This window comes from Primulina huaijiensis, chromosome 6 (genome assembly GCF_012295235.1).
Source record: "Primulina huaijiensis isolate GDHJ02 chromosome 6, ASM1229523v2, whole genome shotgun sequence".
NCBI lineage: Eukaryota > Viridiplantae > Streptophyta > Magnoliopsida > Lamiales > Gesneriaceae > Primulina > Primulina huaijiensis.
In genome coordinates this window covers 21,255,060-21,281,926 of record NC_133311.1, presented here as the reverse complement: position 1 = coordinate 21,281,926, position 26,867 = coordinate 21,255,060, and the positions used below count along the sequence as shown (strand labels likewise).

General features: G+C 36.4%; 5 protein-coding genes across 11 annotated transcripts; 3 read left to right on the top strand and 2 right to left on the bottom strand.

The window, feature by feature from the left end:
* Positions 1–107: 107 nt before the first annotated feature.
* On the bottom strand, positions 108–862 carry LOC140979183 (allantoate deiminase 2-like). The gene is made up of 3 exons (XM_073444517.1): positions 772–862; positions 222–361; positions 108–146 (listed from the first exon to the last, which is right to left on the bottom strand). Exons 1-3 carry the CDS (start codon positions 860–862, stop codon positions 108–110), a joined length of 270 nt encoding a protein of 89 aa, XP_073300618.1.
* An 862-nt stretch (positions 863–1,724) lies between these two features.
* Positions 1,725–7,892, top strand: LOC140978241 (uncharacterized). 3 transcript variants are annotated; one of them, XM_073443110.1, is made up of 5 exons: positions 1,725–2,044; positions 2,107–2,229; positions 5,732–6,208; positions 6,310–6,471; positions 6,567–7,892. In XM_073443110.1, exons 2-5 carry the CDS (start codon positions 2,145–2,147, stop codon positions 7,673–7,675), a joined length of 1,833 nt encoding a protein of 610 aa, XP_073299211.1. In that variant the 5' UTR covers positions 1,725–2,044; positions 2,107–2,144; the 3' UTR covers positions 7,676–7,892. The 3 variants fall into 3 exon arrangements, with proteins under 3 accessions (XP_073299211.1, XP_073299210.1, XP_073299209.1); XM_073443109.1 differs by having other exon boundaries at positions 1,726–2,044; positions 2,134–2,229; positions 5,729–6,208; XM_073443108.1 differs by having other exon boundaries at positions 1,727–2,044; positions 5,729–6,208.
* Positions 7,893–10,567: 2,675 nt separating this feature from the next.
* Positions 10,568–15,648, top strand: LOC140978240 (uncharacterized). The gene is made up of 4 exons (XM_073443107.1): positions 10,568–10,886; positions 13,430–13,909; positions 14,008–14,169; positions 14,254–15,648. Exons 1-4 carry the CDS (start codon positions 10,730–10,732, stop codon positions 15,348–15,350), a joined length of 1,896 nt encoding a protein of 631 aa, XP_073299208.1. The 5' UTR covers positions 10,568–10,729; the 3' UTR covers positions 15,351–15,648.
* Positions 15,621–21,705, bottom strand: LOC140978243 (14 kDa zinc-binding protein-like). 5 transcript variants are annotated; one of them, XM_073443112.1, is made up of 6 exons: positions 21,527–21,705; positions 21,325–21,435; positions 17,843–17,926; positions 17,143–17,290; positions 16,567–16,684; positions 15,621–15,874 (listed from the first exon to the last, which is right to left on the bottom strand). In XM_073443112.1, the coding sequence occupies exons 1-6, from the start codon at positions 21,547–21,549 to the stop codon at positions 15,807–15,809; spliced, it is 552 nt and encodes a 183-aa protein (XP_073299213.1). In that variant the 5' UTR covers positions 21,550–21,705; the 3' UTR covers positions 15,621–15,806. The 5 variants fall into 5 exon arrangements, with proteins under 5 accessions (XP_073299213.1, XP_073299216.1, XP_073299217.1 ...); XM_073443115.1 differs by having other exon boundaries at positions 21,334–21,435; XM_073443116.1 differs by having other exon boundaries at positions 17,233–17,290; positions 21,325–21,438; positions 21,527–21,661.
* Positions 21,706–22,771: 1,066 nt separating this feature from the next.
* Positions 22,772–26,558, top strand: LOC140978238 (uncharacterized protein At4g19900-like). The gene is made up of 5 exons (XM_073443105.1): positions 22,772–24,024; positions 24,175–24,324; positions 24,609–24,743; positions 25,887–26,081; positions 26,268–26,558. Exons 1-5 carry the CDS (start codon positions 22,823–22,825, stop codon positions 26,449–26,451), a joined length of 1,866 nt encoding a protein of 621 aa, XP_073299206.1. The 5' UTR covers positions 22,772–22,822; the 3' UTR covers positions 26,452–26,558.
* The last annotated feature ends 309 nt before the right edge of the window (positions 26,559–26,867 follow it).

Here is a 26,867-nt window from a genome sequence, read left to right as displayed (position 1 = left end):
CCTTGCTTGTCTTTGATTGAATTTGGATGAAATCTGTTTTGATCGCGCATAAATCAAATGTCTGGGTTTTTTCTCATACCTACCTATACATTGTCCACTTATCTTTGTTAATATGTATGTATGGGGTTGTCCAAAAGCATCCCGACCTAAAATAATTATATCATTACCAACAACATGAACAAACAATCTAAAAATAACAATTAAAATGGGAAACTTCTTACCTTAGTTAGATGAGACATAGCCGTTGCGTCATACCCTGCTCCACTCATCAATACAGGAACATCATTCTCGCCACTCATTCGTTTCAAAGCAGCAAAAGCAGCTGGTTTTAGCTTGCAACTCAAACCAGGGTCGCAGATCACTCCATTTGCATCATGTTGAAATGATCGAAACTTTTAAGTGTGCCATAATTTACCTCTTGGCACAAGTGTCAAGACAACTGAGGACCCAAATCTCACATCTTCCGTTCAATAACAACATAGGAGTGAATGCCTATCGCATATTTGGTGTATTCTCTTCGACACTTCATTGATAATAGATTCTCGTCACAGGTCATCCATAGCACGAATATCAACAGTAAAGGTTACCGGTTAAAAAGTAACATAAAATAAAATCTCATTTTCCTAAAATTCTTTAGAGATGAGTTTTCAGGACCTATTGTGCTTGCCCGCCCAGGAATTACATTACTTGCACTTGGCCATGTTGAAATGTCTCCGACAGTACAAGCAAGGGATCCTGCAAGAGTTTTTACTGTAGATGCTGTGAACTTACCATCATAGGACAAGTAATCCTCAGGTTGTTTACAAAGACTTTCCAGGAACACAATCTGTTCAGCAGCTGCAGCCAGAGGATCCTGCCGCATCGTCATAGGGACAGTTCCTGCATGCCCTTGTGAACCTTTCAAAGTTGCATTTAAAATCATGAACAACAAGCTTCACTAAGAACCAGAGGAAACTGTGGAAGTTCAAAAAGTAATCAAATGCGACAAAAGCCCTTGCTTTTAAACATACCACTTGTGCATTATACATGCTAAAATGTATTTGAATTTGTGTATATTTCTTGGTTATCAGTTTACAATAACTCGCAACTGAAATTGGTGAAGGCAATGTGCATTAAAAGAATCGTGTGATGCATATGCATTGCTCGATTGTCTGTGGTATATGACGCCATCAACAAAATGATATCGAGACAGGACAAGCTAATAATACGGAAGCTTTTGGAAACCCTAATACAAAACTCCTCTTTACAGCCGCGGAATCAGAAAATGATGAATTCTTGGTTATCCAGATTTCATGTACAAAGTCAATGAGTCCAAACACAGCATAGCTGTTTCCCGTCGCCATGTCCAATGCTTCAATTTGATATATATATGAACTACACGGTGTCGGAGATTTCCTACTGAAATTATTGTATTATATTAATTTTTTTTCCTACTTATAAGTTGAGTCATGACATAAATTAATAATGTATATAGTCCATGCAGATTACAAGTATAGAATATATTAAATAGATGGAAGATGAATTAATGCAGAAACCACTATAATTAATTAATTAGTGATCGAAGGCAAACAAAAAAAAAGAACAAACATTGCCCACAACACAAACTTCATCATTATTGTTTTAATAATTAAATTAGATTAGATGAGACATGACGGCCTCCATTACTTTCATGTTTTGGTGGAGAGAACACTTTTTAATCAAGAAATTTCGAAGAAGGTCGAACATGGATCAAGTCTCTTTCAATATCAACAAATAAACCAAAGCTCGTTAATTTTATATATGAGTGCTATTTGCTTTGGCATACTCGTGATGTCCCTACGTACGTGCTCAATAATTGTATTGAATTCACCTGACTTGGATGGTCATTTGCAGAAAATATTGTAATTACTTGGTAGTTTCGGCATTAATTGACCAAGACATTTGGAAAGAAACTCCCAACCACAGTCCTCACTCACTCCTTCAAATGTTGTTAAATAAGTCAGTGACGGAAACCAAACTCTGCCATTCATCGTTCTTCTCTTCACTCCTTCCTTCCGGCCGGCCGGTACGTATTGAGCTACTACTTGTGTTTGATGATCGATCAATAATATATATGTGTGTGTGTAGGTGTGTTATTGATTCAACGTGGCAAAGGAATTAAAGAGATGGGAGGCTACCAATCCAAAGCAGAGAACCATGAGAAGTTAAGGATGCTCGAACTAAGAGCAACTCAATTTCTTTCATCATCTCGTAAGTATTAAGAAGTTTTTTTTTATTCGATCAATTTTGTCTATATTTACAATTGAGAGAGCCACTGTTCATGCATTGATTTTTTTCCCCTCAACAATAATATTTGGTTGTCCATGATCTGCTTTTCTAAAAATTAATCTCAGAAAGCTATTAATTGTAGCCAAATGGATCCAAGGTTTATCGAGAACAAAAAAAAATGTTATATGATTAAAATAAAGTGGGTGGGTGAGAGGTGGACGTAGTGGTCCGTCTGGGCCAGAAATTTATTATATCGTATGGAACATGCATGCATAATCCCTTCGTACATCTTATAAGCTTTACAATTTTATAACTTGTGGGGTGTGAAAAAAAACATATATTATGCGTTTTTATTTGACGTTTGTCAATTGAATGATACCTAAATATTAATAATTAATTATAGCTTAACTTGAATCCACTGAAGCCTAAAGTACGTAGAGAAATTATTTTCATCTCGTACGCGTGCAATAATTAGAAATAATTTTTTTTCAATAGAATTTGAAGAAGCAACATAAACTTTGAAACAAATTTTTTTAGCTTTCTGGCTATTTTATTTAATTTTATTAAAATTAAAAGTTCCACTATATATATATATTTTTTAAAAGCTCGCATTTATAAATTTACATTTAAAATATTCTTATTTATTTGACCATAAACATAATAATATAACATTTAAAAATGATCTTAAATATTTGATAGTAAAATAGCGCATTTTAAAATAACCAAACATTTAAAATCATACGTGAACATAAACGTATAAAAATCTTAAAATCATCAACATATAAAAATGCGTAACTCCTCTCAAAACACATGAATCAATATGCGGAAAAATAATGGTCCTCGGGTCGTATCACCGCACATGCCGCCTGCCTACTCAGTGTTCGGCACCTCTGGTTCCCTGATCAAAATGCTCACCTGCATCACACACGCCTAGTGAGTCTAAAGACTCAACGCACCTGTACCAGTAATAGCAAGTACATATACGTAGCACACAACAGTGAAAAATAGCATAATAAACATACATTTCATGAGCTTATAAACATGAACATGAACGTCTTGTGTAAAATCGTAACGTGTCAAAACATGTCTCATCATGTTATCATATCGTATGCGTAACCGTGACCTGTCAAAACATGGTAACAGCATGTATCATCGTATCAGCATATACGTTTTAAAATCTTAATTTGAATTCCGTTCATTAGCTGTGACTTTCGTATCATCATGTCATCATGTCAGTCGATGGATCCATCTACGTGTAACCGCGGTACCCGGCGGCGAGGATCATCAGCGACGGCATTACCCGCCCACTGAGTCCGGGCATTACATGTCATCGTGTCATCGTGTTAGTCACAACTAAATCACTTCTTTCAAACCGTGTCATCATGTTCATCACTTAAATAAAAACATGCGTATACGTAATTTTTCCTTTAAACCAAGCATGCACCATAATTATCATAATAACGTAAAAATCGTAAACGTGATGCATAAACATTTAAAATATCATGAATTTGTGCTCAGGGCGCTGCCAGTACAAAAACCTCACCCCAGGTGAAAAATGACTATTTTGCCCCTTGGAACCCAAAAATTATCGTTTCAACCCCTGGACCTCTAAAATTGACCCGAAGCTTACCAAACTCCTTAAAATATCCCAAAACATATTTAAAAGTATTCCTAGACGTAAACTCGAGTCCATATTACAACTTAACCGATTCGTTTTAAAGCTTGGACCGGAGTCCGCTTTTAACCCGAATCGACTCAAAATTTACCCAAATCTTCTCCAACCTTTTTCCATATCTTAAAAACACGTAATAGCTCCTAAAATTATAACACCCAGCCCAACACTCTCGGCTAATAATCCAGACCCTGCACAAAAGCTCTCGGCCCCTTCCAAAATTCACACCTTCGATCACCTCCTCTTCCAAAACTCACGCCACCAGCCTCAACCGATGTACCAGCCATGAACCAACCTACCATGGACCTAGACCAGACTCTAAGGAACCTCTTAGTACTGAGCCACCAGCCCCATGCAATCTACATCACAACTAGGAACCGAGAATCACCAACAAGCCTACAACCGGGACCAACTCGACCCTACATGGCACGATCGATTGTCCCTTCGCTCCAGCGTGGTTCGAGCCGTTCCAGACCCCAATACAGACCCACCAGGGTCTGGTCCAGGGATGGGGAAGGCCCTTGCACGGCTGGTGTAGCAGGGCACTTGGATCGAACCCTCTCACCATCTCACATTCGATCGGCCATCGACCTTTCACCCAAACCCGACCAAGTTCCACCCTCTAGCGCCTAAACTTCAACAACCACTATCTGTACCTCCCATTACCATCATAATACAGCAGCCCTTGCACAAAAATCAGAAAGGAACGTGAGCAGCAACATAAGAATGCAAGAACACATGAAAAATTCGATAATCCTTCCTACACATGCTTAGATCGAGAGTTTTACATTCATAAATACATAAACATCAGTAATATAACGTGGATGATGCGAGAAAGATGTTACAAAGCGTGCCTGATGTTGATCGACGACCAAAACAAGAGGAGGAAGACCGGGGTGAATTTCTCCTTTGCAAGGAATGAAGGCCGAAGGTTTTTCTTTGAGCTGCGGATGAGAAAAACGAGGGTGACAGCAGCTGGGGGAGGGTGTCGGCTGTTTGGAGAGATTAGGTTTAGGTTAAGATAAGTTTTAGGGTTAATTAGTATTATTTAAATAGCTAACAAATGACTAATGGGCCTTAATTGATAATTAAAACTAAATAAAAGATTTTAGGTCCAACAAGCTTAAAAGTAGGCTCATTAAATCCAAACGCACTCCCGAAAAATATTTCGTGTTGGAAAGATTTTGAAATTATTAGTCGAACCCTTAAAAAGTCCCTCGATTCGATAAAATTTGCGTACCGATAAAAATAAAATCCTACGGTTAAAAATACCCAGAAAAATTTCATTTTTGAAATATACACTTAAAAACACCTTATTTAATTAATAAAAATTAATCATGTAATTAAAATAATTTTCCTGAAAATTCTCCGGTCTCCGTTCCTCGTTCGAACATGAAATGCACTTAGAAACCCTAATACATGACCTTTTAAAATTTCAGGAATTAAATCCTATCATGCATGAATTATGCATAAATTGCAAATAAATAATTAAACATATAATTAAAAATAAAAATACTAGATTGCATGCACTTAGGTTACGCGAATGAAATTCCTGGACCTTACAATTCACAATTCTAAAAACATTATCTCTTTGAAACAAATTTTTTTAGCTTTCTACCTATTTTATTTACTTTTATTAAAATTAAAAGTTCCACTAANTGATTTTTATTTAAACGATGATCGAAATATGAATCCTTTATTATTTCTAAAAAAAAGTTAATAGCTCAACCAAGGGCTATTCATCTTTGGAAAAGCAGTACTGTGCGTTTAATATATATATATATAACGGTCGAGATGGTTTTTGCACAGAAGCAAGATATCTGAGTGGGTGTGTTCCTCTGCACAAAGCTGCATTGAAGGGTGACTGGGAGGCTGCTAAAAGCTTGTTGGCCAACGATATGACATTGGGTAACTCTCGCATATCAGAAGGGGGGGAAACTGCATTCCATATAGCTGCTTTGGAAGGGCATGGCACTTTTGTTGCTAATTTACTGGAAATGATGGGCGACAAATCTTCCCTTGTTCTGGAAATACAGAATCAAAAGGGAAATACTGCACTCAGTTTTGCTGCCGTCGCTGGGCATGTCCATATAGCTGTTTTGATGGTACAGAGGAACCAAAAATTGCCCACGATCCGTGGTGATGGTGGTGTCACTCCACTCTATATGGCGGCTTTTCTAGGCCACCACGACATGGTCGATTATCTTTTCCCATTATCCGGTTTTGAGATGTGGAATGCGAACGATCAAATTGAGCTTCTCACGACATCCATCGCCTCGAAGTTGTATGGTGAGTAATTAACTCGGTTTCATTTTATGCTCATAATTAAAAATTAAAAAAAAAGCATTTTAGGACAATATTTATATCTACTAAACAATTCATGGATGCAGATCTGGCTATGAGAATCTTACAACAAAATAACACGCTAGCTGGGGTCGAAGACGGCAATGGCGAGACACCTTTACAAGTGCTTGCACGGGATCCATCACACTTTCGTGGCCCTGGAGACACCAAGCAGCAAGGACTCAGTTGGGGAACCTTTGCCCGCTCAAGTTAGTGATTTTGCAAATATATTTCATTATACTAGTAATTACCAATACGTTGCTAAATGATATTTTTTGTTGTCTATATCCGAATATGTGTACAGTAGCTTCAATGCTGCCTCATAACATGACGTTGCCGAAGCAAGGCCTGTCGCGAGCGGATGCTGATTATGAATCCTGTGATGCATATACATTGCTCGATTATCTGTGGTATCTTACCGCATCACGCCATCAACAAAATGATATCGAAACAGGACGAGCTAATAACATGAAAGCTTTTGGAAACGCTAATGCAAAACTGCTCTTTACAGCCGCAGAATCAGCAAATGATGAATTCTTGGTCGAGCTGATTCGTCGTTATCCCGATTTCATGTACAAAGTCAACGAGTCCAAACACAGCATATTTCATATAGCTGTTTTGCATCGCCATGTCCAATGCTTCAATTTGATATATGAAGTACACGGTGTCAGAGATTTGATACTGACATATATAGACACCGAAGGCAATAACATAATGCACTTGGCCGGCAGGTTAGCCCCTCAAAATCAGCTAAATCTCATACCAGGGGCAGCCCTTCAGATGCAACGAGAAGTATTGTGGTTAAAGGAACTTGAAAAGTTGGTCAAACCATCATACGGAAACATGAAAAACGATCAAGACCAAACACCATACGATGTATTCATATCAGAGCACCAAGGCTTGATGAAAGAAGGCGAAAAAATGATGAAGCAGACGGCCAAATCATGCATGCTAGTTGCGATGCTAATTGCCACGGTGGTTTTCACAACTGCATTTACAGTCCCTGGCGGGTTCGACAACTCCGGTTCTCCAAGTCTACAGAACAAGAGTCTCTTTTTTGTTTTTCCCATCTCCGAGGCAGTGGCGACCCTAGCCTCTTTAACATCAATGCTGATGTTTCTGTCCATACTGACATCCCGTTATGCAGAAGACGATTTCTTGGAGTCATTGCCTTTTTGGATGGTGATTGGGGTTGCATCCCTTTTCGTGTCCATAGCCGCGATGGTGGTTTCCTTCTGCACCTGTCTTATTTTCTATCAACACGGATTAGCTTCAGTAACTGTTCTTCTGTTTTTCTTTGCTACCGTGCCGATCATTTTTATAGCCTTGAAGTATCCTCTTCTGGTTACCATACTACGTAGTACCTATAGTTGCAAGAGGTTATTTCTTTCAAACAATAGGTTGTTGTCCTAGAAAGCTATAATTTATATAGTATAATTAAATAAAAAATTGACTGCATCTCCTGTAGTACGTGTCCCGAAAGCTAGAGTACCGGACATGTCTTGTGCAGTCTAAGTTTGAAATCGTCAAGACTTTCTACTGATGTCTATGCTGTGTGCTTGAGTCGTCCGTCTGTCCACATTTTCCTGTCATACGCTGCATGCCTATTGAAAGTTAATTTGTTTAACGTAGAAGTACATAAAATATTTAGATTATGTGTATCGAATCTTAGATATTGTGTGTAGGTGTTGTAACAATTATCTACGACATACATCATAATAAATTAGTTAATCACACAAGTAAAGTTTTAAGATTAAAACAAGACAGAATAGATTATGCATAAATACTAAACTTGTGTGGTGTCTCATGACAAAATATTCACTAAAAAATTGTAAATAGTTTACAAAATTAATACTAGTGAAACTACAAAAAAACATTCTTCCTTAACAGGTCAAGGAAGTAAAATGCATTCAAATAAACAATTACAAAACCACATATGCATCGTTTGTATTTCCAAAACCTCATAGCCACAGGTAATTCTTCGACAAACACTTTACACGAGTGTTGTCTTCGAGTATCTCCAACATCTTACAACAACACAACAAAAGAGCATAGGATCAAAGATGGTAAAGTGGGTGACTTCATCGTAACAAAGCGAACCCAGTCGAAAGATAGATCCATTCGCTGAGCTTTGAGCTCCTATGACAAATCATGATATCACTACAACAAAAATGGCTTTCCGCAGCGCGCATATGGGCTTTTCGCAGCGCGTATTGCACGCTGCAAAGTTGCAAGCCGTCGAAAATTCAAGATTTTCCGCGGCGTACATGTGCACGCTGTTACTACTATTATTCACGGCGTGCATTTGTACGCCGTTAATACAACTATCCGCAGCGTGCAATGTACGCCGTTGATATTTGTAGAACATCTAAAATGTAGCGACGGTTTTTGAAAAAACCGTCGCTAATCAGCGACGATAAAAAACCGCTCACGCCGTCGCTAATTTCGCGAAAATTTATACTCCGTCGCGAAATTAACGACGGTATTTAAATGTAGAAACCGTCGTTAAATTTTTAGTAAAAATAAAAAAAAATTACTTTTGTAATTTAGTAATTTTAATAAAAACTACAATACAACTATGATAACAGTACTCATTATCTTAACTAACACATAAAAAATTAACCAAAAATATAAACAAAAAAAGATAACTAAACCGAAACTTAAATAGAGAGAAAATTTTGAAGTGTTGAGAAGTGGTGTGTAGGAAACTGGAACGGAAATCCGATATTTAATTTATAGATAATTTGCGACTATTAGCGACAGTTGTCCAATAACTCGTCGCTATTAGCGATGGTAAAAATAAAAACGTCGATAATAGCGACGGTTTTTGTTTAAATTGTCGCTGATTTACGGATAAACCGTCGCTAAAAGCGACGGTGATTTATTAAACCGTCGCCGATTTAAACTCGACGACGGTTTATTGTAAACTGTCGCTAAATATTGAGTAAACCGACGCCAAATTTAAAGTAGCGACGGTTTCACTAAAACCGTCACTAATTTAAAATTTCGGACCCATTTTCCGCAGCGTGCTAATAATATGCATGCCGTGAATGATATTATCGACGGCGTGTGATTAATGTACGTCGTTAATGTCTACACATGATTTTTTTTAAAAAAATGATTTACTTTTAACAGCGCACATAAACATGCACGCTGTTAATAATACTATTAACGGCGTGCATGTTTATGTGTGCTGCGAAAATATAATTTATTAACAGCACACATAAATGCATACTGGGGATATTACTATCTGCAGCGTGCTTTTAATGCACGCCGTTATTTTTTCAAGTGCAAGACTATTAACAGCGCACATATGGGTGCATGCCGTGAAAAGTCGTATTCGCAGCGTGCTTTTAATGCACGCTGTTGATGACGTGCTGCGGAAAATCATTCTTCTTGTAGTGTATGCACATACTAGGTACTCTGTTTTACTGGTCCGTTAACTGTTCACACATGAATGTCTTCTCTTATTAACAATAACCCTTCATAAAATATAAAATATATAATTATATTGAATAGAATATTCCTCAAGTTTAAAACTTTATCACAGACTCCATGATTTAGGAAATCCCGATACGGGATCATGCTTATGACCCGTGGATTGTAAAAAAAAAAAAAAAAATTCATGAGCCAATAAAATTTTCCCTTTTATATATAAATCGTATTTGTTCCCTTAAATATTATTTTAGAAGAGACAATTGGGACCCATTCTCGAGGCCTTTCCAGAGCCGCCGGAAGAGAAAAGAAGATATATAATTTCATGCATGTTCTTGGTGCACTTCAATAGAATGCTTTTAATTAAGCAAGAAATTTCACAGAGGGCCCATGTTGGAACATCCACCTAATTTAAGTCTTCTAATTTAAGTCTTCTTATATATATACACACCAAATGCTGGCCAAGAAGATTGCCCAAACGACAAACAACAAAAAATAATTAAACAATTTTACAATGGCTATATTATTAATCTAATGGGGATTTGGTACTCGTGATCATGTCGTTCCTACCCACTTTCTCAATAATTTGATTGAATTCATCTTGAATTATATATATGTATGAAATTAGTTGGTAGTTTCTGCATTGACCAAAACCCAATTAGAAAGAATTAAACTCCCAAAATCGCACTGATCACCACACTAGCTAGCTCCTCCAAGTGTTAAATAAGTCAATCAAGCCTGCAGTGAAGGAAAGCAAACTCGATCGACGCCATCATTTTCCGCTTCGCTACGTACGTAACTAATCCTTTTTCCCTTTATTAATTAACACCCTTTCATTCTTCACACAACAATTTCAAATACACACGTACACTCACATACAATTTCACTCCGCCGTCTGCGAAAAAAGTGTTATCCGGCTAGGCTAGGGCTATGTTAATATGTAGTACGTTGAGATTATAGATATTTTATGTGATCCCATGTTATTTGATCGAGACCAGATTGATTTGTATTTTATGATCATTATTAACGTGCATGCATGCCCTATATATATATATATATATACACACATATATATATGTAGGTGTGTTACTGATTAGAGAAATGGGTGGTTACCAATCGAAAGAAGAAGCGAACCATGAGAAGCTAAGGCTCGAACGAAGAGCAACTCGTCTACTTCTTTCATCATCTCGTAAGTACTACGTATTGGTAATTCGGTTAATACAGTTATATATATATATATATATGCGCTACTACACGTATACGTAGATACTAGGAAGAAACCCACGCATGAAGTTTTCCATCAACTTTATTTATTTGATTTTAAAATCATAGCTCTAAATTAATTTTATGTACAAAGGTTTAATTACTGCTTGCTCCAGCCTCCAGACACGGGCGGAGCCACATGTACAAATACCCGGGCTCCAATTTTTATTTTTATTTTTTTGAAAAATTTATATGTAAATTTTGTATAATTTTGGAATAATATGATATTAGTCTGGGTAAATTAATTTAAAATAGTAAAAAAATCTAGAGTTTAAATTAGGAGAAGTTGGTGAAAAATCACCAATCAAAATATTTCTTTGGGTTCACTCCCTACCCACAAAATTGTGGTACTATGTCGTACAAAATGTGGTACACTTCATGTGGAAATGTAGTACTAAAAAAGTACTCAGGAATTGAACACAAAAAAAATCGACGGTTGAGGACTGAAGACCAATTTCTCGTTTAAATTATAGTCTAGATCGACAGAACCAAATTTCTGGTTCCGTAACTAACTCCAGAACAAAAATTCTTATGATTAAAATAAAGCATGGCTGGGTGAGAGCTACGTGGGTTCAGTGGTCCAGGGAGGACCATAAATATCCTTATGATTGTTTTTAGACGGAAAGATTCGAGTGGATTTGATTTCAAATATATATCTCAAATTCATTTAGTTCAAAATTTAATTGAACTATTTGAAATCACTTATGTTAGGAAAAATTAGGATTTTGATTTTGTAAGTTTGTATGTTTTGGAATTTATTCATATGACTTATCAAAATTTGTTTTTCATCTAATAACTTAGATTTTCTTTTATTTAATATTTATTTTTGTGTCCAAAATATTAAATTCAAGATAATATTGTTTATTTAATATTAATGTTATCATACGTCACTTATATGACGATAATAAAACATATATTGCATATTGTTGGTGTGCAATAATTGACATTGTCGAGTAGAGTAATCGAAACGTAGCATTTGAGTCGCGGTTTAAAATATTTGAGTTGTAACGTTACCACCAGCTATAACTTTTGGTAAAGCGATAAATACTCTATTCTAAAATTGGTGTCAGAATAAAGGTCACAAATTTGATTTCATTGATCGCAAGAAGTGCAATAGGGAGATTGCTAGTGTGCAACAAATGTCTTTAATGGATAGCATAATCAAAACGTGACATTTAAACTGCTGTAAAATTTAAAAAATTTGAGTTGTACTGTTACCACTAGTTATAATTTTTGATAAAACGACAAGCGCTTGGTCCTACACATATGTTAAAATCAACATAATAAAAAAAGCTTTTTTCCTCATATTTTAAATATTGAGTGTCGTTCTTGTTTATTTTTTCCTTTATTTTGGCTTTGTTGATTTTAATTTTTAATGTATATAACATGGACTTTATTTGTATCATATGAGCAATGTAAAAAGAATCTATGTCAAATAAACAATATTCGTTGAATTTGGTTATTTACGGTAAAAAAATATCATAAACAAAAAATTATCCAAATTATTAGATCAAAACTAAACTTTAATAAATTACATAACTAAAATTCAAAACATATCAACTTACAATACTAGCTAAAATCCTAAATTTATCCTATGTAACCTACTATGCATGTATGATCCCCTCGTATGTCTATTATAATTCTCACAATTGATTTTATAACTTGTGGCGTACTGATTGACAAAACATATGACGTATATTATGTCTTTTTATATGACTTTTGTTGATTGTATTATCATTAATGATTGATTATAAATCAACTCGAGTCAATGGAAAATTATTTTAAAAGTTCATTTTTTTAACATATGTTTTCTATTCATAATTTCGTACGCAATAGTTAGAAATAATTTTTTTTAAAAGAGAATAATTTGAACTGAAGCAACACATACTTCAAAACAATTTTTTTAGCTTTCGGCTTTCTGGGTATTTTATTTACTTTTATAAATTTTCCACTAAACACCATTTTTTATTTAACATTATGCTTTAAAATAGGGTAAATACGCAATTTTGGTCTAGTAATTTTTGAATTCCTTTAAATTTTTATATAGTTTTTAAAAATCAAGATCGAATATCACAACTCTTTTTTAAATTATAAAAAAAAAATATTTTGAATTCCACTAGATTTTCATAAAATTCTAGATTGAATGTCTCTTAATTTTTGAATTCCCACGAGACAAAGTACCATTCACGCCAACAACAGCTCGAAATAAAAGTATTATTTTTCAGTGTAGATATCGATTGGACTGACTCATCTCATATGAGACATTCTCTTTTTTAAATTAAAGTGGCATGAAAAAAAATAAAGTGTAAAAGAAAAATATGGTACATATTATTGTATGGTTGTTAGGGAGTGACTCGATAATCATAAAAAATATTTACCACAATACAAAAGTTTGTCCGTAAAGAAAGTTTAAATTTGATAAATACTATATATAGATATTAACGGTCGAGTTGGTTTGTGCGCACGCAGAAGGAAGATATCTGAGTGAGTGTGTTCCACTGCACAAAGCTGCACTGAAGGGTGACTGGGAAGCTGCTGAAAGCTTGTTGGCCAACGATATGACATTGGGTAAATCTCGCATAACAGAAGGGGGGGAAACTGCATTACATGTTGCTGCTTTGGAAGGGCATGGCACTTTTGTTGCTAATTTACTGGAAAAGATGGGCGACCAATCTTCCCTTGTACTGGAAATAAATAATCAAAAGGGACACACTGCACTCAGTTTTGCTGCCGTCGCTGGGCATGTCCATATCGCTATGTTGATGGTACAGAAGAACAAAAAATTGCCCATGATCCGCGGTGATGGTTGTGTCACCCCACTCTATATGGCGGCATTTTCAGGCCACCATGACATGGTCGATTACCTCTTCCCATTATCCGGCTTTGAGATGTGGAATGAGAACGATCAAATTGAGCTTCTCACGACATCCATCGCCTCTGGGTTGTATGGTGAGTGATGAACTCGGGTTTATTTTATCTCCAAAAAAAAAAAGAAAAGAAGCATTTTTGCACAATATGTATAACTACTAAACAATTCATGGATGCAGATCTGGCTATGAGAATCTTACAACAAAATAACACGCTAGCTGGAATCGAAGACAGCAATGGCGAGACACCTTTACAAGTGCTTGCTCGGAATCCATCACACTTTCGTGGCCCTAGAGACACCAGGCAACAAGGACTCAATTGGAGAACCATTGCCCGCGCAAGTAAGTGATTTTGCAAATATATTCCATTATGTTTGTAATTACATATACGTTGCTAAATGATATTTTTTGTTGTTTATGCTCCAGTGCTACCTCATAACATGAAGTGGCCGAAGCAAGAACTGTCGCCAGCAGATGTGGATGATGAATCGTGTGATGCATATACATTGCTCGATTATCTGTGGAATATTACCGCATCACGCCACCAACAAAATGATATCGAAACAGGACAAGCTAGTAATACGGAAGCTTTTGGAAACGCTAATGCAAAACTGCTCTTTACAGCCGCAGAATCAGCAAATCATGAATTCTTGGTCGAGCTTATTGGTCGTTATCCGGATTTCATTTACAAAGTCAACGAGTCCATACACAGCATATTTCATATAGCTGTTTTGCATCGCCATGTTCAATGCTTCAATTTGATATACGAACTACACGGTGTCAGAGATTTGATACTGACATATATAGACACTGAAGGCAATAATATATTGCACTTGGCCGGCAGGTTAGCCCCTCAAAATCAGCTCAATCTCATACCAGGGGCAGCTCTCCAGATGCAACGAGAAGTATTGTGGTTTAAGGAAGTCGAAAAGTTAGTCAAACTCTCATACAGAAACATGGAAAACAATCAAGGCCAAACACCACACGATGTGTTCATCTCAGAGCACCAAGGCTTGATGAAAGAAGGTGAAAAAATGATGAAGCAGATTGCCAAATCATGCATGCTCGTAGCGATGCTAATTGCCACGGTTGTTTTCACAACTGCCTTTACAGTGCCCGGTGGTTACAACAATGCCGGTTCTCCAAGTCTACTGCACAACAGGCTTTTTTATGTTTTTCCTATCTCTGAGGCAGTGGCAACCCTATCCTCTTTGACATCAATGCTTATGTTTCTGTCCATACTGACGTCTCGCTATGCAGAAAATGATTTCCTGGAGTCATTGCCTTTTTGGATAGTGATTGGGGTGGCATCCCTTTTTGTGTCCATAGCCGCGATGATGGTTGCGTTCTGCACCTGTCTTATTTTCTATCAACACGGATTAGCACCAGTAACTGTTCTTTTGTTTTTCTTTGCTACTGTGCCGGTCATGTTTATAGCCTTAAAGTATCCTCTTCTAGTTACCATACTACGTAGTACCTATAGCTGCAAGTGGTTATTTCTTTCAAAAAGGCGGTTGTCATAGCTAGCTACGTATAATTTGCATGATACGAATATTGACTGCACCTCCTGTGCCACGAAAGCAAGAGTACCGGGCACGTCACATGCAGTCTACACAGTGTGGTCAGCTCGTACTGCCAAGCGGTTTGAAGCTTTCTATTGATATCTTGTTTAGGAAGATTCAGATCTTGGGGAAGACACTCATACTCCATGTATAGCGTCTACTCCAGGTATCCACATGATTATAATTTTCATCTACCTAGTTAGGATTGTATTATCATTTGGGTACGGTCAGTGTAATTAAATCTATAAATTTTTATTTATCGATAGAAAAAATTGTCTGCTTCCTATTATCACGAGCAACAACATTAAGTTGCCTTTCTAAGATGTTATTGACGAATGAAGATCCTTACACTTGCCACAAAGTTGCATACTTATCTTCAAAATGAATATTTAGTGATCCACCTTTAACTGGTAAAAATTACCCAGCTGGCCATTTCATCTGTCTCCCTCCAAGCACATGTAAGTGGAGATGGTACACGGATTGACCTGAATTTAAAGAAAACACGATGTTATCATTTTTGGATAGCTCAGGTCGTAAATATTAATACATCACAACTTCAATCCATTTATTAATTTATTACATATAAGTAAGTGGTAAGGTGACCTTGGAATAAACAGTGATACTTTAATTTTCTTGCCGGGATGATCCCTTTGTTTGAAAAGGTTAGACAGGGATGAGTGATCATTTTAAGGGTGCTATTTATCATCTGCATTACAGAAACGGGTGTAATATTCTTGTGCTAATGCCTTTGGGCTTTTCAGGCTCGGTAGTATACTATCATATTCCATGACTTGAAATATTACCCTTACAATAACAAAAAAGAAAGACATTACAACCCAATCGCAATGTGCCAAATCATTTGAAAACATGTTCGTAACATTAACAAGAGGGAAGAGGATGACATTTTCAGGCTAAAATTGGGGCAATTTGAACATTTATTAAATGATGGGAACAAAATGTGACAACAAAATGGAAGTTAAAGGATGAATGATGAGGTTTGTAATAATACAATGATGAGGATCAAATACGAGACCAAATATGGGGGCCTGGATTAAATTTTTCCCTCTTCTGACAATGCTTTGAGCATAGGGAATTGGACACTCATTCTCACTTATTTCTTGTGCCCACACACTACACAGTCAAGAGCAAATAATCGAGAAAATAGAGTGAAACTTACAAGCAGATGGGCCACTGTTAATAACAACACGAAAACCATCTATGATGCCTTCTTTCTCAGCCACTATTTTCGCAGCATAAAGAAGGTGACCCAAAATCTCTCCATGTCTTTGATCTGCCTATTAAACACTAACAATTCTTGTTAAAGTTTATCACCGATCTGAATCTAAAAATCTTAGTATGATTTCTCTTCCGTGATCATACTGACATATAAATGGTGAAAAAAGTAACATCACTTGATTATCAATAAAATCTATTCATAATGGGGCTAATGCTGGTTGCAAGCAGATAGCACACAACAAAGGTACGATATCAAAGAATAATCATCATAAACAGTTGCCACAAATTTTATCCTTTACGCATATATTAAATATTGTTGCCGCAGCAAATTGTATCCTTTACGCATATATTAAATATTGTTCTAAAAGTCAAATTTCATACATTTTTTACCATCTTTCTGCTGCTATGTCTTGGCGTAAGAGTAAATAATTTAAAGTATGAACTGTGAACCACATATAACATCCATTAAGCATATGAAGCAACCAATAGTGACATAGTAAAACAAAGGAAGACACACCTTCCCAAGATGCGTTAAACCATCTCGTAACTTTGGTACAACAAGAACATGAACAGGAGCCTGTGGGCTAATATCTCGAAAAGCAAGTACCTTTTCATCCTCATATACAATGGTTGAAGGGATCTCCTTTGCAATAATCTTGTCGAATCTTGAAAGACATGAACGATAAAGCATCAAGACACACTCCAGACAGTACATACAAATATTATAAAATGACAAAAAAAAAACAAGTGAAACTCAATATCCTTAAAAATGAGTTTGAGGGAATTCTAGAATTTCTAGGGGGTGTAATAGAATGCGAAAAACACATGAAGTGATAGTATTAAAAAGGAAGAAAAGAAAATTGAACAGGATGCACCCCAACAGATTTTTCACAAGAGCCTACTATTAATCAATACAGCATTTCAAAATCCGTACAAGTTTAGGTCAATGCATAATGTTTCATCTTTCCTCGTTGTCTATTCCAAGTCCCAACTCTTGAAGAACAGTAGCACGAGAATAGTCTTGATATTAAAGGAGGAAGAAGGAAATGGAAAGACATGAATTCGAAACTACGAGGCACCAAAATTGGGACAAAATCAATCTCAACCACATAAAATTGCCTGAACTTATGCATGGATATTTTCATCCAAAAATAGGAAAAAGTTCACGTGAAATGAATCAATGCACTATTATCATCAGCCAGAATAAATGTTGATACATTGTTGGTGCTTCACTATCAGCATTGAGAGCAGCAGCCCTAGCAGAGGCCTCTTCATCACTTGCGCGTATAGATGAGAAGGCACTGAAAGATACATGATAAAGGCATGGTTAACAAAAACCTATTAAGTTCGTCAATATTTACAAAGAAACTAATCATGGGTAGCTGCAAGAGAACTCGTTTTTTCTCTGTGTAAATGACTTAAAAGGGAAAAAGCTTTTTTTAGGCGAAAGTTTTGGGTCAGCAAAGAAACTTAAAAGAGTTTTTTTTTTTTTAATGAAATTAGTAACTTTTTCTTAGAACTGAGCAATTGCTACATAAAACATTACCACATCACGAGCTTACTACCTCAAAAATCTTTCAAAAGAAATGAAGAACATGTTTCAATTGTAGGCAAACAACATAGGCAGGGAAACGACAACGAACTTCAACAAAGAAAAAACAATGCACGAAAAGAATTTTTTGAACGGAGCATGAGACAAATGATAGAAGAAACAATGGAGAATGAATCAATTCATTAAATTCCAGAAGCAGCCGATACAATCTTATATTAGTGTTGATATGTCAATATCCTACTATATTGCCTATAATCAAGTCAAATTACGTACAAATAAGGAAACAAATATCTAGAAATCAATTTACGATATCTGACAAAGTTTACTGCATATTCTAATCTTGATTTCCTTTTAACACTCCCCTCAAGTTGGAGTGTTGACACCCAACTTGCTAAGCAAGACTTCAAACTGCGTAGAACTTAATGGCTCAGTAAACAAATCTGCTTGTTGACCTGTAGTTCGAATATGAGCTGTACGAACTATCCCCTCTTGAATTTTTTCGCTTACCAATTGACAAGTCTATTTTTATACGCTTAGTTCGCTCATGAAAAACTGGATTTGAGGCTATATGCATTGCCGTCTGATTATCACAAAACAAAGTTACTGATTGTGTATGGTTTATTTTCAAATCTCAAAATATTTTTCAACCAAGTAATCTCACATGTAGTGGCCATAGAGCCATATTCTGCTTCTGGCTTCTGCACTTGAACGAGATATTGTTGTTTGTTTCTTAGACTTCCAAGAACAAGTGCTTGACCAAGTAAAATACAATAACCTGTAATTGACCTCCTTGTCTCCTTGCAACGAGCCTAATCAGCATCACAAAATGCTTGCAACTGAAGTGAACCTTTGGATGGCAGTAAGATCCCTTGCCCAGGCGTTTGTTTGATATATCTTAGCACTTTATGGGATGCATCGAAATGTGGCTGTCTAGGTTTGTCCATAAACTGGCTTAGTACATGTACTGCATAAGTCAGGCCTGGCTTGGTTACAGTTAGGTAGATTAATCTTCCTGCTAATCTTCTGTATGTAGCCGCATCATCCAAAAGCCTTCCATCGGATTGTGCAAGTGACATGTTCTTCTCTACAGGAAACCGAGAAGGTTTGGCACCTAAGAACCCAGTATCTTCCAAAATTTTCCAAGGCATATTTTCGCTGTGACAAGTTGATTCCATGTCGTGATCTTGAAACCTCTATGCCAAGAAAATTATTTAAGTTGCCCCAAATCCTTGAGTTCGAATTGCTTGGGCAAGAAAATTTTAGTGTTCTCTATATCCTGCAAATCATTTCCAGTCAATATCAAATCATCAACATATACCAGTAGTACCAAAAAACTACCTTGATGACTTCGGACGAATAAGGAATAATCAGATTTAGATTTCTGGTATCCTGCAGCTTTGAGTGCATCAGACAACTTGATAAACCACTGTCTAGAGGCCTGTTTTAATCCATAAATTGATTTGTGAAGTTTGCAAACACGTTTCTCCCCCTTTCATCCGAAACCAGGAGGAAATGACAAGTATACTTCTTCAAGTTCACCATTGAGAAATGCATTATTAACATCTAATTGATGTAAATGCTAACCGCACAAAGCTGCAACACTAAGACAGACATGAGCTGTGACCATTTTGGCCACCGGAGCAAAGGTTTCCTTGTAATCTACTCCAATTTGATTATAACCTTTGGCCACCAACCGAGCCTTATACTGCTCCTCTGTCTCATCAGCCTTTAATTTTATTTTATACCCATTTGGCCATTTACAAGCAATTGGTCTTTTATGAGACAGCAACAGGACCAAACTCCAAGTCTCATTTTCTTGAAAAGCGGTTATCTTATGTTGCATAGCTTCACGTCATTTGGAGTTTTTAATAGCCTGAGAAAAGCTAGTGGGTTCTTTGAGGAGTGTGAGTGTGGTAGTATATGTTTAACGAACAAGAGAAATGTTATCACAAGATAAAAATTAGAGAGAGGATGAACAATACCCGAAGTTTGGGCCAGATTCGGGGATGATGCTGGTTCGGTCCTTGAAGGGAGAGCCATCTCAAGGTGCAAATCCTATAAATATTGAGGAGGTTTGATGAAATTGCCACATCGAACTGGTTGGAAGGGTTGAATCGATGACCAGGATGGTGGAGTAATAGTTTGGCTAGGAGATGGTGACAATTTTGTAACACCGTGCATATGCGACGAAGAAGGAACATACAAGTCATTAAGGCCCATACAAAATTTCATGGTTTTTTGAGTATCTAATAATGTATTCAATTCTTTGATCGATCCACAAGTGTACAATGGAATGGTGCAGAGTGCATCACGTTCATCCCAAAAAACTTTTAATTTTGTTAAACAAGATCCTACTTACATGTTGCCTTGCACACAATTATGAATCTCATTCTCAACAGTGAACAATTGTACCACATTCACATGCAAGAATCGCTCTTGCAATTCGAGCCACATCTGTCTTGCATCTTTGGAATCGATGACGCAGCTAGCTATAACTTTAGACATCGATCTGAGCAACCAAGTCTTAGCCAGACTATTGCAGCGGTTCCACTGTTGATGTTCTTCTAGATTCTTTTCGCCAGGCTCTTTGATCGAAGCATCTATGAAAGCCAATTTGTTTTAGACTGACAAAGTCATAGTCATGGATTGGCTCCATGTGCTATAGTTATCTTCAACTAAAGGTTGCGAACAAGGATAGCACCAGGCTGTTCTGAATGGCCGAGGTAAAGCTGATGTTTGGGGCTATCTCATTTTGCATTATGAGTCGTTCTTTTTTGTTTTTCGTCTCACATGGTGGTAGGCTTTAGATATTTTAATTTATGCCCAGGTTTACGCTCTGATACCATGAAACAAATGAAAGAAGAAATAATGGCGAATGAATCAATTCATCATTATTCCAAAACCCGTCGATACAACCTTATATTAGAGGTGATATGTCAATGTCCTACTATGTTGTATATAATCAAGTCTAATTATTTACAAATAAGGAAACTAATAACTAGAAATCAATTTACAATATTTGACAAAGTTTACTGCATTTTTTCTAAGTATAATTTCCTTTAACAGAGCACAAGCACCTCAAGCCAACATTGTTAGGGATTTCGAAAATTTTGGAGTAAAAAAATCTGAAGTAGGGAGAAGTCTTACCTGCGGAACTGAAGAGGGAGGCGAGAGAGTGTGAAAGATGGATTCTTGGCAGTAACTTTGGATGCATTGATCAAACCAAAACCAACCGCTCGGCCAGCTAGCAAAGGGCCACTGCTAAAACGACACGAGGGAGGCTCAATTCATACGAATTCCAGACAACTGAACAAAATGTGAGAATAAAAGACAGAAGAAGATATATCACCGTAAAAAAGAGAGGGAATTCATGGATAATCAGAATAAATTCCCAAGAGCGCTTGCAAAGTGAGGGCTTGGCAAATCCAGTTCCAGGGACGAAATTTACGAGGTTTTGCTATTTCATCCCCTCACCTTTTGTGTGGAAGTTAGGGGATCTTTCTATTTGGTTAATAAAGTTGTAGTCAAGGATTTTCTTGGTTCGGAATAAAATTACAAGTTTTTCTGTTAAAAAAAAAAAAATGTGTTTCTATATATCTATATATATATATATATATTGGATTATCCAAAGTCAGGGGCGGAACAACGGCAGAAGCCCAAACTGGCCCATGTCCTTACTGCGGGTCGGTCTAGTAGCTCAATATCCAGCCCTATTTAGTTTTTAACCCATAGCCTCATCATTGATTTCTCTCGGTTCCTTTTCTCTGTGTTCAGTTCGAGCCCGTTTGGCTAAAAAAACTCATGGGTTAAAAATTGAAATTTATGTTTTCGATTTTATTTCTAATTTTTTAAAAATTAAAACAAAAACACTTTATAACATTTATTTAAACATCATAATCATTTCTGTTTTTTTATAAAAACACTTAAAAAATCTGAATTTATTTAAATATTTTTTAAGCTACATCTTCTGTATTCAAAGTTCGCGTCATAAAAAATATGGATAGAAAGTATTATGTGATTCACATAATCACTTTTCTAATTGCCCAAAAAGTGGGCTCTCTACCAAGCCATAGAATAGTGTTATCACAATTTATGTATTCAAAGCAGAGCAAGATCTTAAAAAGTTAAGTTATTGATACTTTTTTTTATATAGAATATATAAATCTTGAGTTTTAGTGCAATAAATGGCAATTTGGTAGGATAATAATATAATGAAAATTGGACATAGGTTTTTTAGCCAGCCCCCAAAATAAAAACTCTTGGTCTTAAATCACATATTTAAGTAAGAAAACGTTACATGTTTATTTATTAAATTTATTAATCATGAAATTCAATGAATCTCCTAATGTGTAATTAACGTATTTCATTAAGGGTAAGTCTTATGTGAGACGGTCTCACGAATTTTTATCTATACGACAGGTCAATCCTAATGATATTTACAATAAAAATTAATACTCTTTAACATAAAAAATAATATTTTTCGTAGATGACCAAAATAAGAGATTCGACTCATAAACTTGATCTATGAGACCGCGAGTTTTTGGGTTTCATTAATTAAATTAAAATGATTTTTTAAAACTATAACAAAGTGCGAGTATCTATTAGATTTCGGGAATTTGTTTCGTGTTGTTATCTTAAGCGTCACATGCTTCGCCACCTCCGCACGCGCCGCCGTCCCCGCTATGGCACTCACATTTGCGCTTTAATCGCGGCGGTGCTCCTTCTCCTCTCCGTCTCCCTACTTCACAGCCGCCTCGCATTTTTCAGCTCACACTCCCCTAATCACCCACATCAGCTCCCCTTCGATTCGACTCTTTCGTATGACCCCCTCCTCGACGATCTTGATAATGACTCCCTCAGCTCATCTAATCCCAATGATGACCGCATCGACGAGTTCGACGATGCCGTTTCTGAGAACACTGACGATATCCTCACCGAAGAAGAAGAAGACGACTCCCTCCAGAATCAAACCACCGCCATTTCTTCCCCCTACTACTTTTTTGATCCTGTCAGTGGAGTTGTGCGGAGAGTTTACAATAGACGCTCGATTGAGGACTGGGAAGATTATGTTCCCTTCAATTTGAAACTCGCATCAGATCTAGGATTTGAGAGTGACAAATCCGCGCCCGCGTTTGGGTCGGATGATGTTTTGGTGGACGATAAATTGCGTAAGAAATTGAGTGAAGTGAGGAAAGTTGAAGATGCCTTCTTGTTGAAAGGGTCGGTGTTGAGGGAAGGGTGGGGTGAATGGTTTGATAAGAAAGGAGACTTTTTACGGAGGGATCGAATGTTCAAATCCAATATTGAGGTATTGAATCCCTTGAATAATCCAATTTTGCAAGATCCCGATGGAACCGGGTCAACAAGATTGACTAAAGGCGATAAAGTTTTTCAAAAGGGTGTTTTCTACGAGTTCAAGAGAACCCCATTTTTGATCAAGAAACCATTGGCCATTTCTGGATCTGAAAATGCAAATCTCGAACGAAAGGGTGAAAATATTGATATTCAAGCGAAGAGGACGGAGAGGAAGACTTTAAATAATGATTATATTAGTAGAAGAACGAGTGCTGAGGGTTTGGGTAAAGAGCTACATGCAGATGGGAAGAGATGGGGTTACTATCCAGGGTTGGATGGGAGGCTATCTTTTGGGAACTTTTTGGACGCATTCTTCCGAAGAGTAAAATGTAAGACTAGAGTCTTTACGGTGTGGAATTCACCACCATGGATGTTTGGTGTTCGACAGCAGAGGGCGTTGGAGAGCATTCTATATCATCACAGACGGGCATGTGTAGTGATGTTCTCTGAAACGATAGAGCTCAATTTCTTCGGTGAATTTGTTAAACATGGGTAATCTCTTGTTAGTGTCAAGCACAGAGTCTTATATCGTGTTATAGGTTGCATATTTGTTTCAGCCAAAGTACAACTCCGCACTTTGGACGCTCTACATGTAAATTATAGGAACTAAATGCCTGTGTTAAAGGTTGTTGCCTTGTCCAGTTATAATGTGGCTGTTGTGATGCCAAATCTCGATGAGCTGTTGAAAGATACACCAACTCACATATTTGCTTCTGTGTGGCAAGAATGGAAGAAGTCAAAGAATTACCCTACTCACTATAGCGAACTTGTGAGACTCGCTGCTCTTTACAAGTAAGCAATTGAAAATTTGTATCTACGGACGTGTGAATTCAAACATAATATGTGTTAGGTTGTTTTTTCTTTGGTATTCTTTCTGTCATGAGTAAGAAATAAGCCATGAAATTTACTTGGAAATACTTGGTGTATTTCATTGCCAAGGAGCAGTTGGTACACTTCAAACAACAAATATTAATAGTTACAACTATTTATTAATCACCTGAGAAATCAGAAATTCTCGTGTGACTTTTCCAGCAATCACAATCAGTTATTGCTAATCCTTTTGTTGTGGTCTTTAGATATGGTGGAGTTTATCTTGATTCCGACATCATTGTGTTGAAGCCATTATCTGAACTCAATAACACTGTTGGACTGGAGAATGAGCTTGCTGAAAAAACTTTAAATGGTGCAGTGATGTCATTTAGAAAGCACAGGTACCGACAAATGTTGCATCTGCTCTCGAGTTTTGTTAAATGTTAGTGTCACTCTTAAAGTAACTTAAATTCCTCCTTACATGATGAAATTTACCTGTCCTATAGTACATTGTTTGTATTGTTGGTCATTTTTGCTTCCTTTATTATTTTAATTTTGTCCTGTATGTTTTGAATTGGTGTGCTTAGGTCAGATTGTTGAATTTTGAGAATAGAAGGAATCATGGTATTGATATAATCACCATCATCATGGCATTCTTCATGCTGCTAATCTGTTGTAGTCTGTAGGATGGGTAATGTCCCCTTTTCAACACTACGTGGGTGGGTGCTCTTATTCAAGTTTCTTTGATGAAGTTACGTGGTCGTAAGATGAATAACGACAAGTTTTAATTATTGTCATGTTCTTGTATGGCTCACTGAAATTTATCTTCTGTTACTTATGATATTTGTGAAGAGCTCCTGTTTATTTGCTTTATTGCTAGCAGACATATATCAAATATAATTAAAGTTTTGTTTTGTATTTTCAGATGCAAGAGCAACATATGTTAATTTTACAATCTGCGTAGAAATTAAATTTCAACACCTATTGCATTCTTATTTTTCTGTCACATTTTCTGCGTTGGCATGGACAAATGAGTATTCATTTGATCACATCATTAATTCTGTTCTGCACTTTTGTTTTTTGTTCTACTGATTATTGCTGTTGACATAGAATACAACATCTAGACTCAAGTTTTGATTCACTTTTTTATTAACACGAAGGGTTGAACTTTGCAAGAGGAATGTATACTACAGGTCAATAGTTAGCTATGCTGTCAGGTCGTGCTTTTAAATTACATATCAGGAGGATGCTTAAGAAAATCCATTGGATGCATAACTTGGGTTCAAGAGCACAATAATAAAATAGAAAACATGCTTAGGTCAATAGGGGATTTTTTTTGGGGTTCTAGCTGAGGTTTAAATTCAGGATGCCCTTAAATAAAATGTAGAACAGGGAATGGATCCACATGCCTAATTCCATATAGCATGCCAGATTTTAAAAAGGTTGAAGGCAAATGCAAAATATTATTAGTCAGGATTGTTCATATAATGTTTGTATTTATGTGGATGCCATCTCCAGTAAATGATTTGTGTCCTTTCTTGCAGTCCTTTTATCGTGGAATGCTTGACAGAGTTTTACGCATCATATGATGATACCCTGTTGCGATGGAATGGAGCTGATCTTCTAAACAGAGTAGCCAAGAATTTTTCGAATAATAAAGATATTGTTGATATGAAGAAAGAGCTCCTATTGCAACCCTCTTTTATTTTCTTCCCAATTAGTGAAAGTACGATGTTGAGGTATGCTGGGTAAAGGATTTCGTTGGTTTGGCCTAGTCCAATAAGTGTGTAACATAAAATAAAAGCATCCTTTGCGTGTGTGGTTTTTTTTCAAAAAAAGAAATCAACGTAGACAGCTTTTAGATATCTGAATTTCTGTTGTTGAAAAGATTCAGACTTATTTCTCAACATTTGTTGGCTTGGCAGGTACTTCAGTGCACCAGCCACAAATACCAAGCAACTTGAACAAGATGCCCTCTTCAAGAAAATTCTAAATGAGTCGATGACTGTTCATTTCTGGAACAGTGTAACTTCTTTGATTCCAGAGTCCGGGAGCCTTATTTTTAGGCTGCTTAACCAGTTTTGTATCAAGTGCTCCGACGTGTTGTAAATGTACAGTGTCTGTGTATAGCATAACATATATCTCGATAAAATTTCAATCTGATATAAAAAGATGACCATTAGTTGTTACCTTAATGATCGAGTTGTTGGCCGTATATTTTTTTATTTTTGGAAAAGGAGTTGCGCATATTTAGAAAAACGTTGGCTCACATTCCTAAATATTATTAAAATTTGTGATCCTTGGAGATGATCACAAGTGTGTTTCTATCAATCAATACCAAGACATGTAAAATGAATTTCAGTACGTACTTCGTTAATAGTTGTATCTTCTCAAGAGCATGCTAAAACGTAGAATTTTTCATATTGTAACCCAAAACCGTGTAAAAATATAAAATATGGAACATTATTACTATTCCTAACATCAGTTTATGTTTCATATGATTTATTATTATTATTTTTATCAAT

Coding starts and splice junctions, on each gene's coding strand:
- LOC140979183 (XM_073444517.1), bottom strand. CDS start 862: ATGCGGCAGGATCCTCTGGCTGCAGCTGCTGAACAGATTGTGTTCCTG. Junction 362..771: donor GGATTACTTGTCCTATGATG/GTAAGTTCACAG, acceptor ATGCAAATGGAG/TGATCTGCGACCCTGGTTTG. Junction 147..221: donor CTATGTCTCATCTAACTAAG/GTAAGAAGTTTC, acceptor TAATTATTTTAG/GTCGGGATGCTTTTGGACAA.
- LOC140978238 (XM_073443105.1), top strand. CDS start 22,823: ATGCTTCGCCACCTCCGCACGCGCCGCCGTCCCCGCTATGGCACTCAC. Junction 24,325..24,608: donor AGACTCGCTGCTCTTTACAA/GTAAGCAATTGA, acceptor TGTGGTCTTTAG/ATATGGTGGAGTTTATCTTG. Junction 24,744..25,886: donor ATGTCATTTAGAAAGCACAG/GTACCGACAAAT, acceptor CCTTTCTTGCAG/TCCTTTTATCGTGGAATGCT.
- LOC140978243 (XM_073443111.1), bottom strand. CDS start 21,549: ATGAATTCCCTCTCTTTTTTACG. Junction 21,439..21,526: donor AATTCCCTCTCTTTTTTACG/GTGATATATCTT, acceptor GTGTCGTTTTAG/CAGTGGCCCTTTGCTAGCTG. Junction 17,927..21,324: donor CTCCCTCTTCAGTTCCGCAG/GTAAGACTTCTC, acceptor TGTATCTTTCAG/TGCCTTCTCATCTATACGCG.
- LOC140978240 (XM_073443107.1), top strand. CDS start 10,730: ATGCATGCCCTATATATATATATATATATACACACATATATATATGTA. Junction 10,887..13,429: donor TCTACTTCTTTCATCATCTC/GTAAGTACTACG, acceptor GTGCGCACGCAG/AAGGAAGATATCTGAGTGAG. Junction 14,170..14,253: donor GAGAACCATTGCCCGCGCAA/GTAAGTGATTTT, acceptor TTTATGCTCCAG/TGCTACCTCATAACATGAAG.
- LOC140978241 (XM_073443109.1), top strand. CDS start 2,145: ATGGGAGGCTACCAATCCAAAGCAGAGAACCATGAGAAGTTAAGGATG. Junction 2,230..5,728: donor TCAATTTCTTTCATCATCTC/GTAAGTATTAAG, acceptor GTTTTTGCACAG/AAGCAAGATATCTGAGTGGG. Junction 6,472..6,566: donor GGGAACCTTTGCCCGCTCAA/GTTAGTGATTTT, acceptor ATATGTGTACAG/TAGCTTCAATGCTGCCTCAT.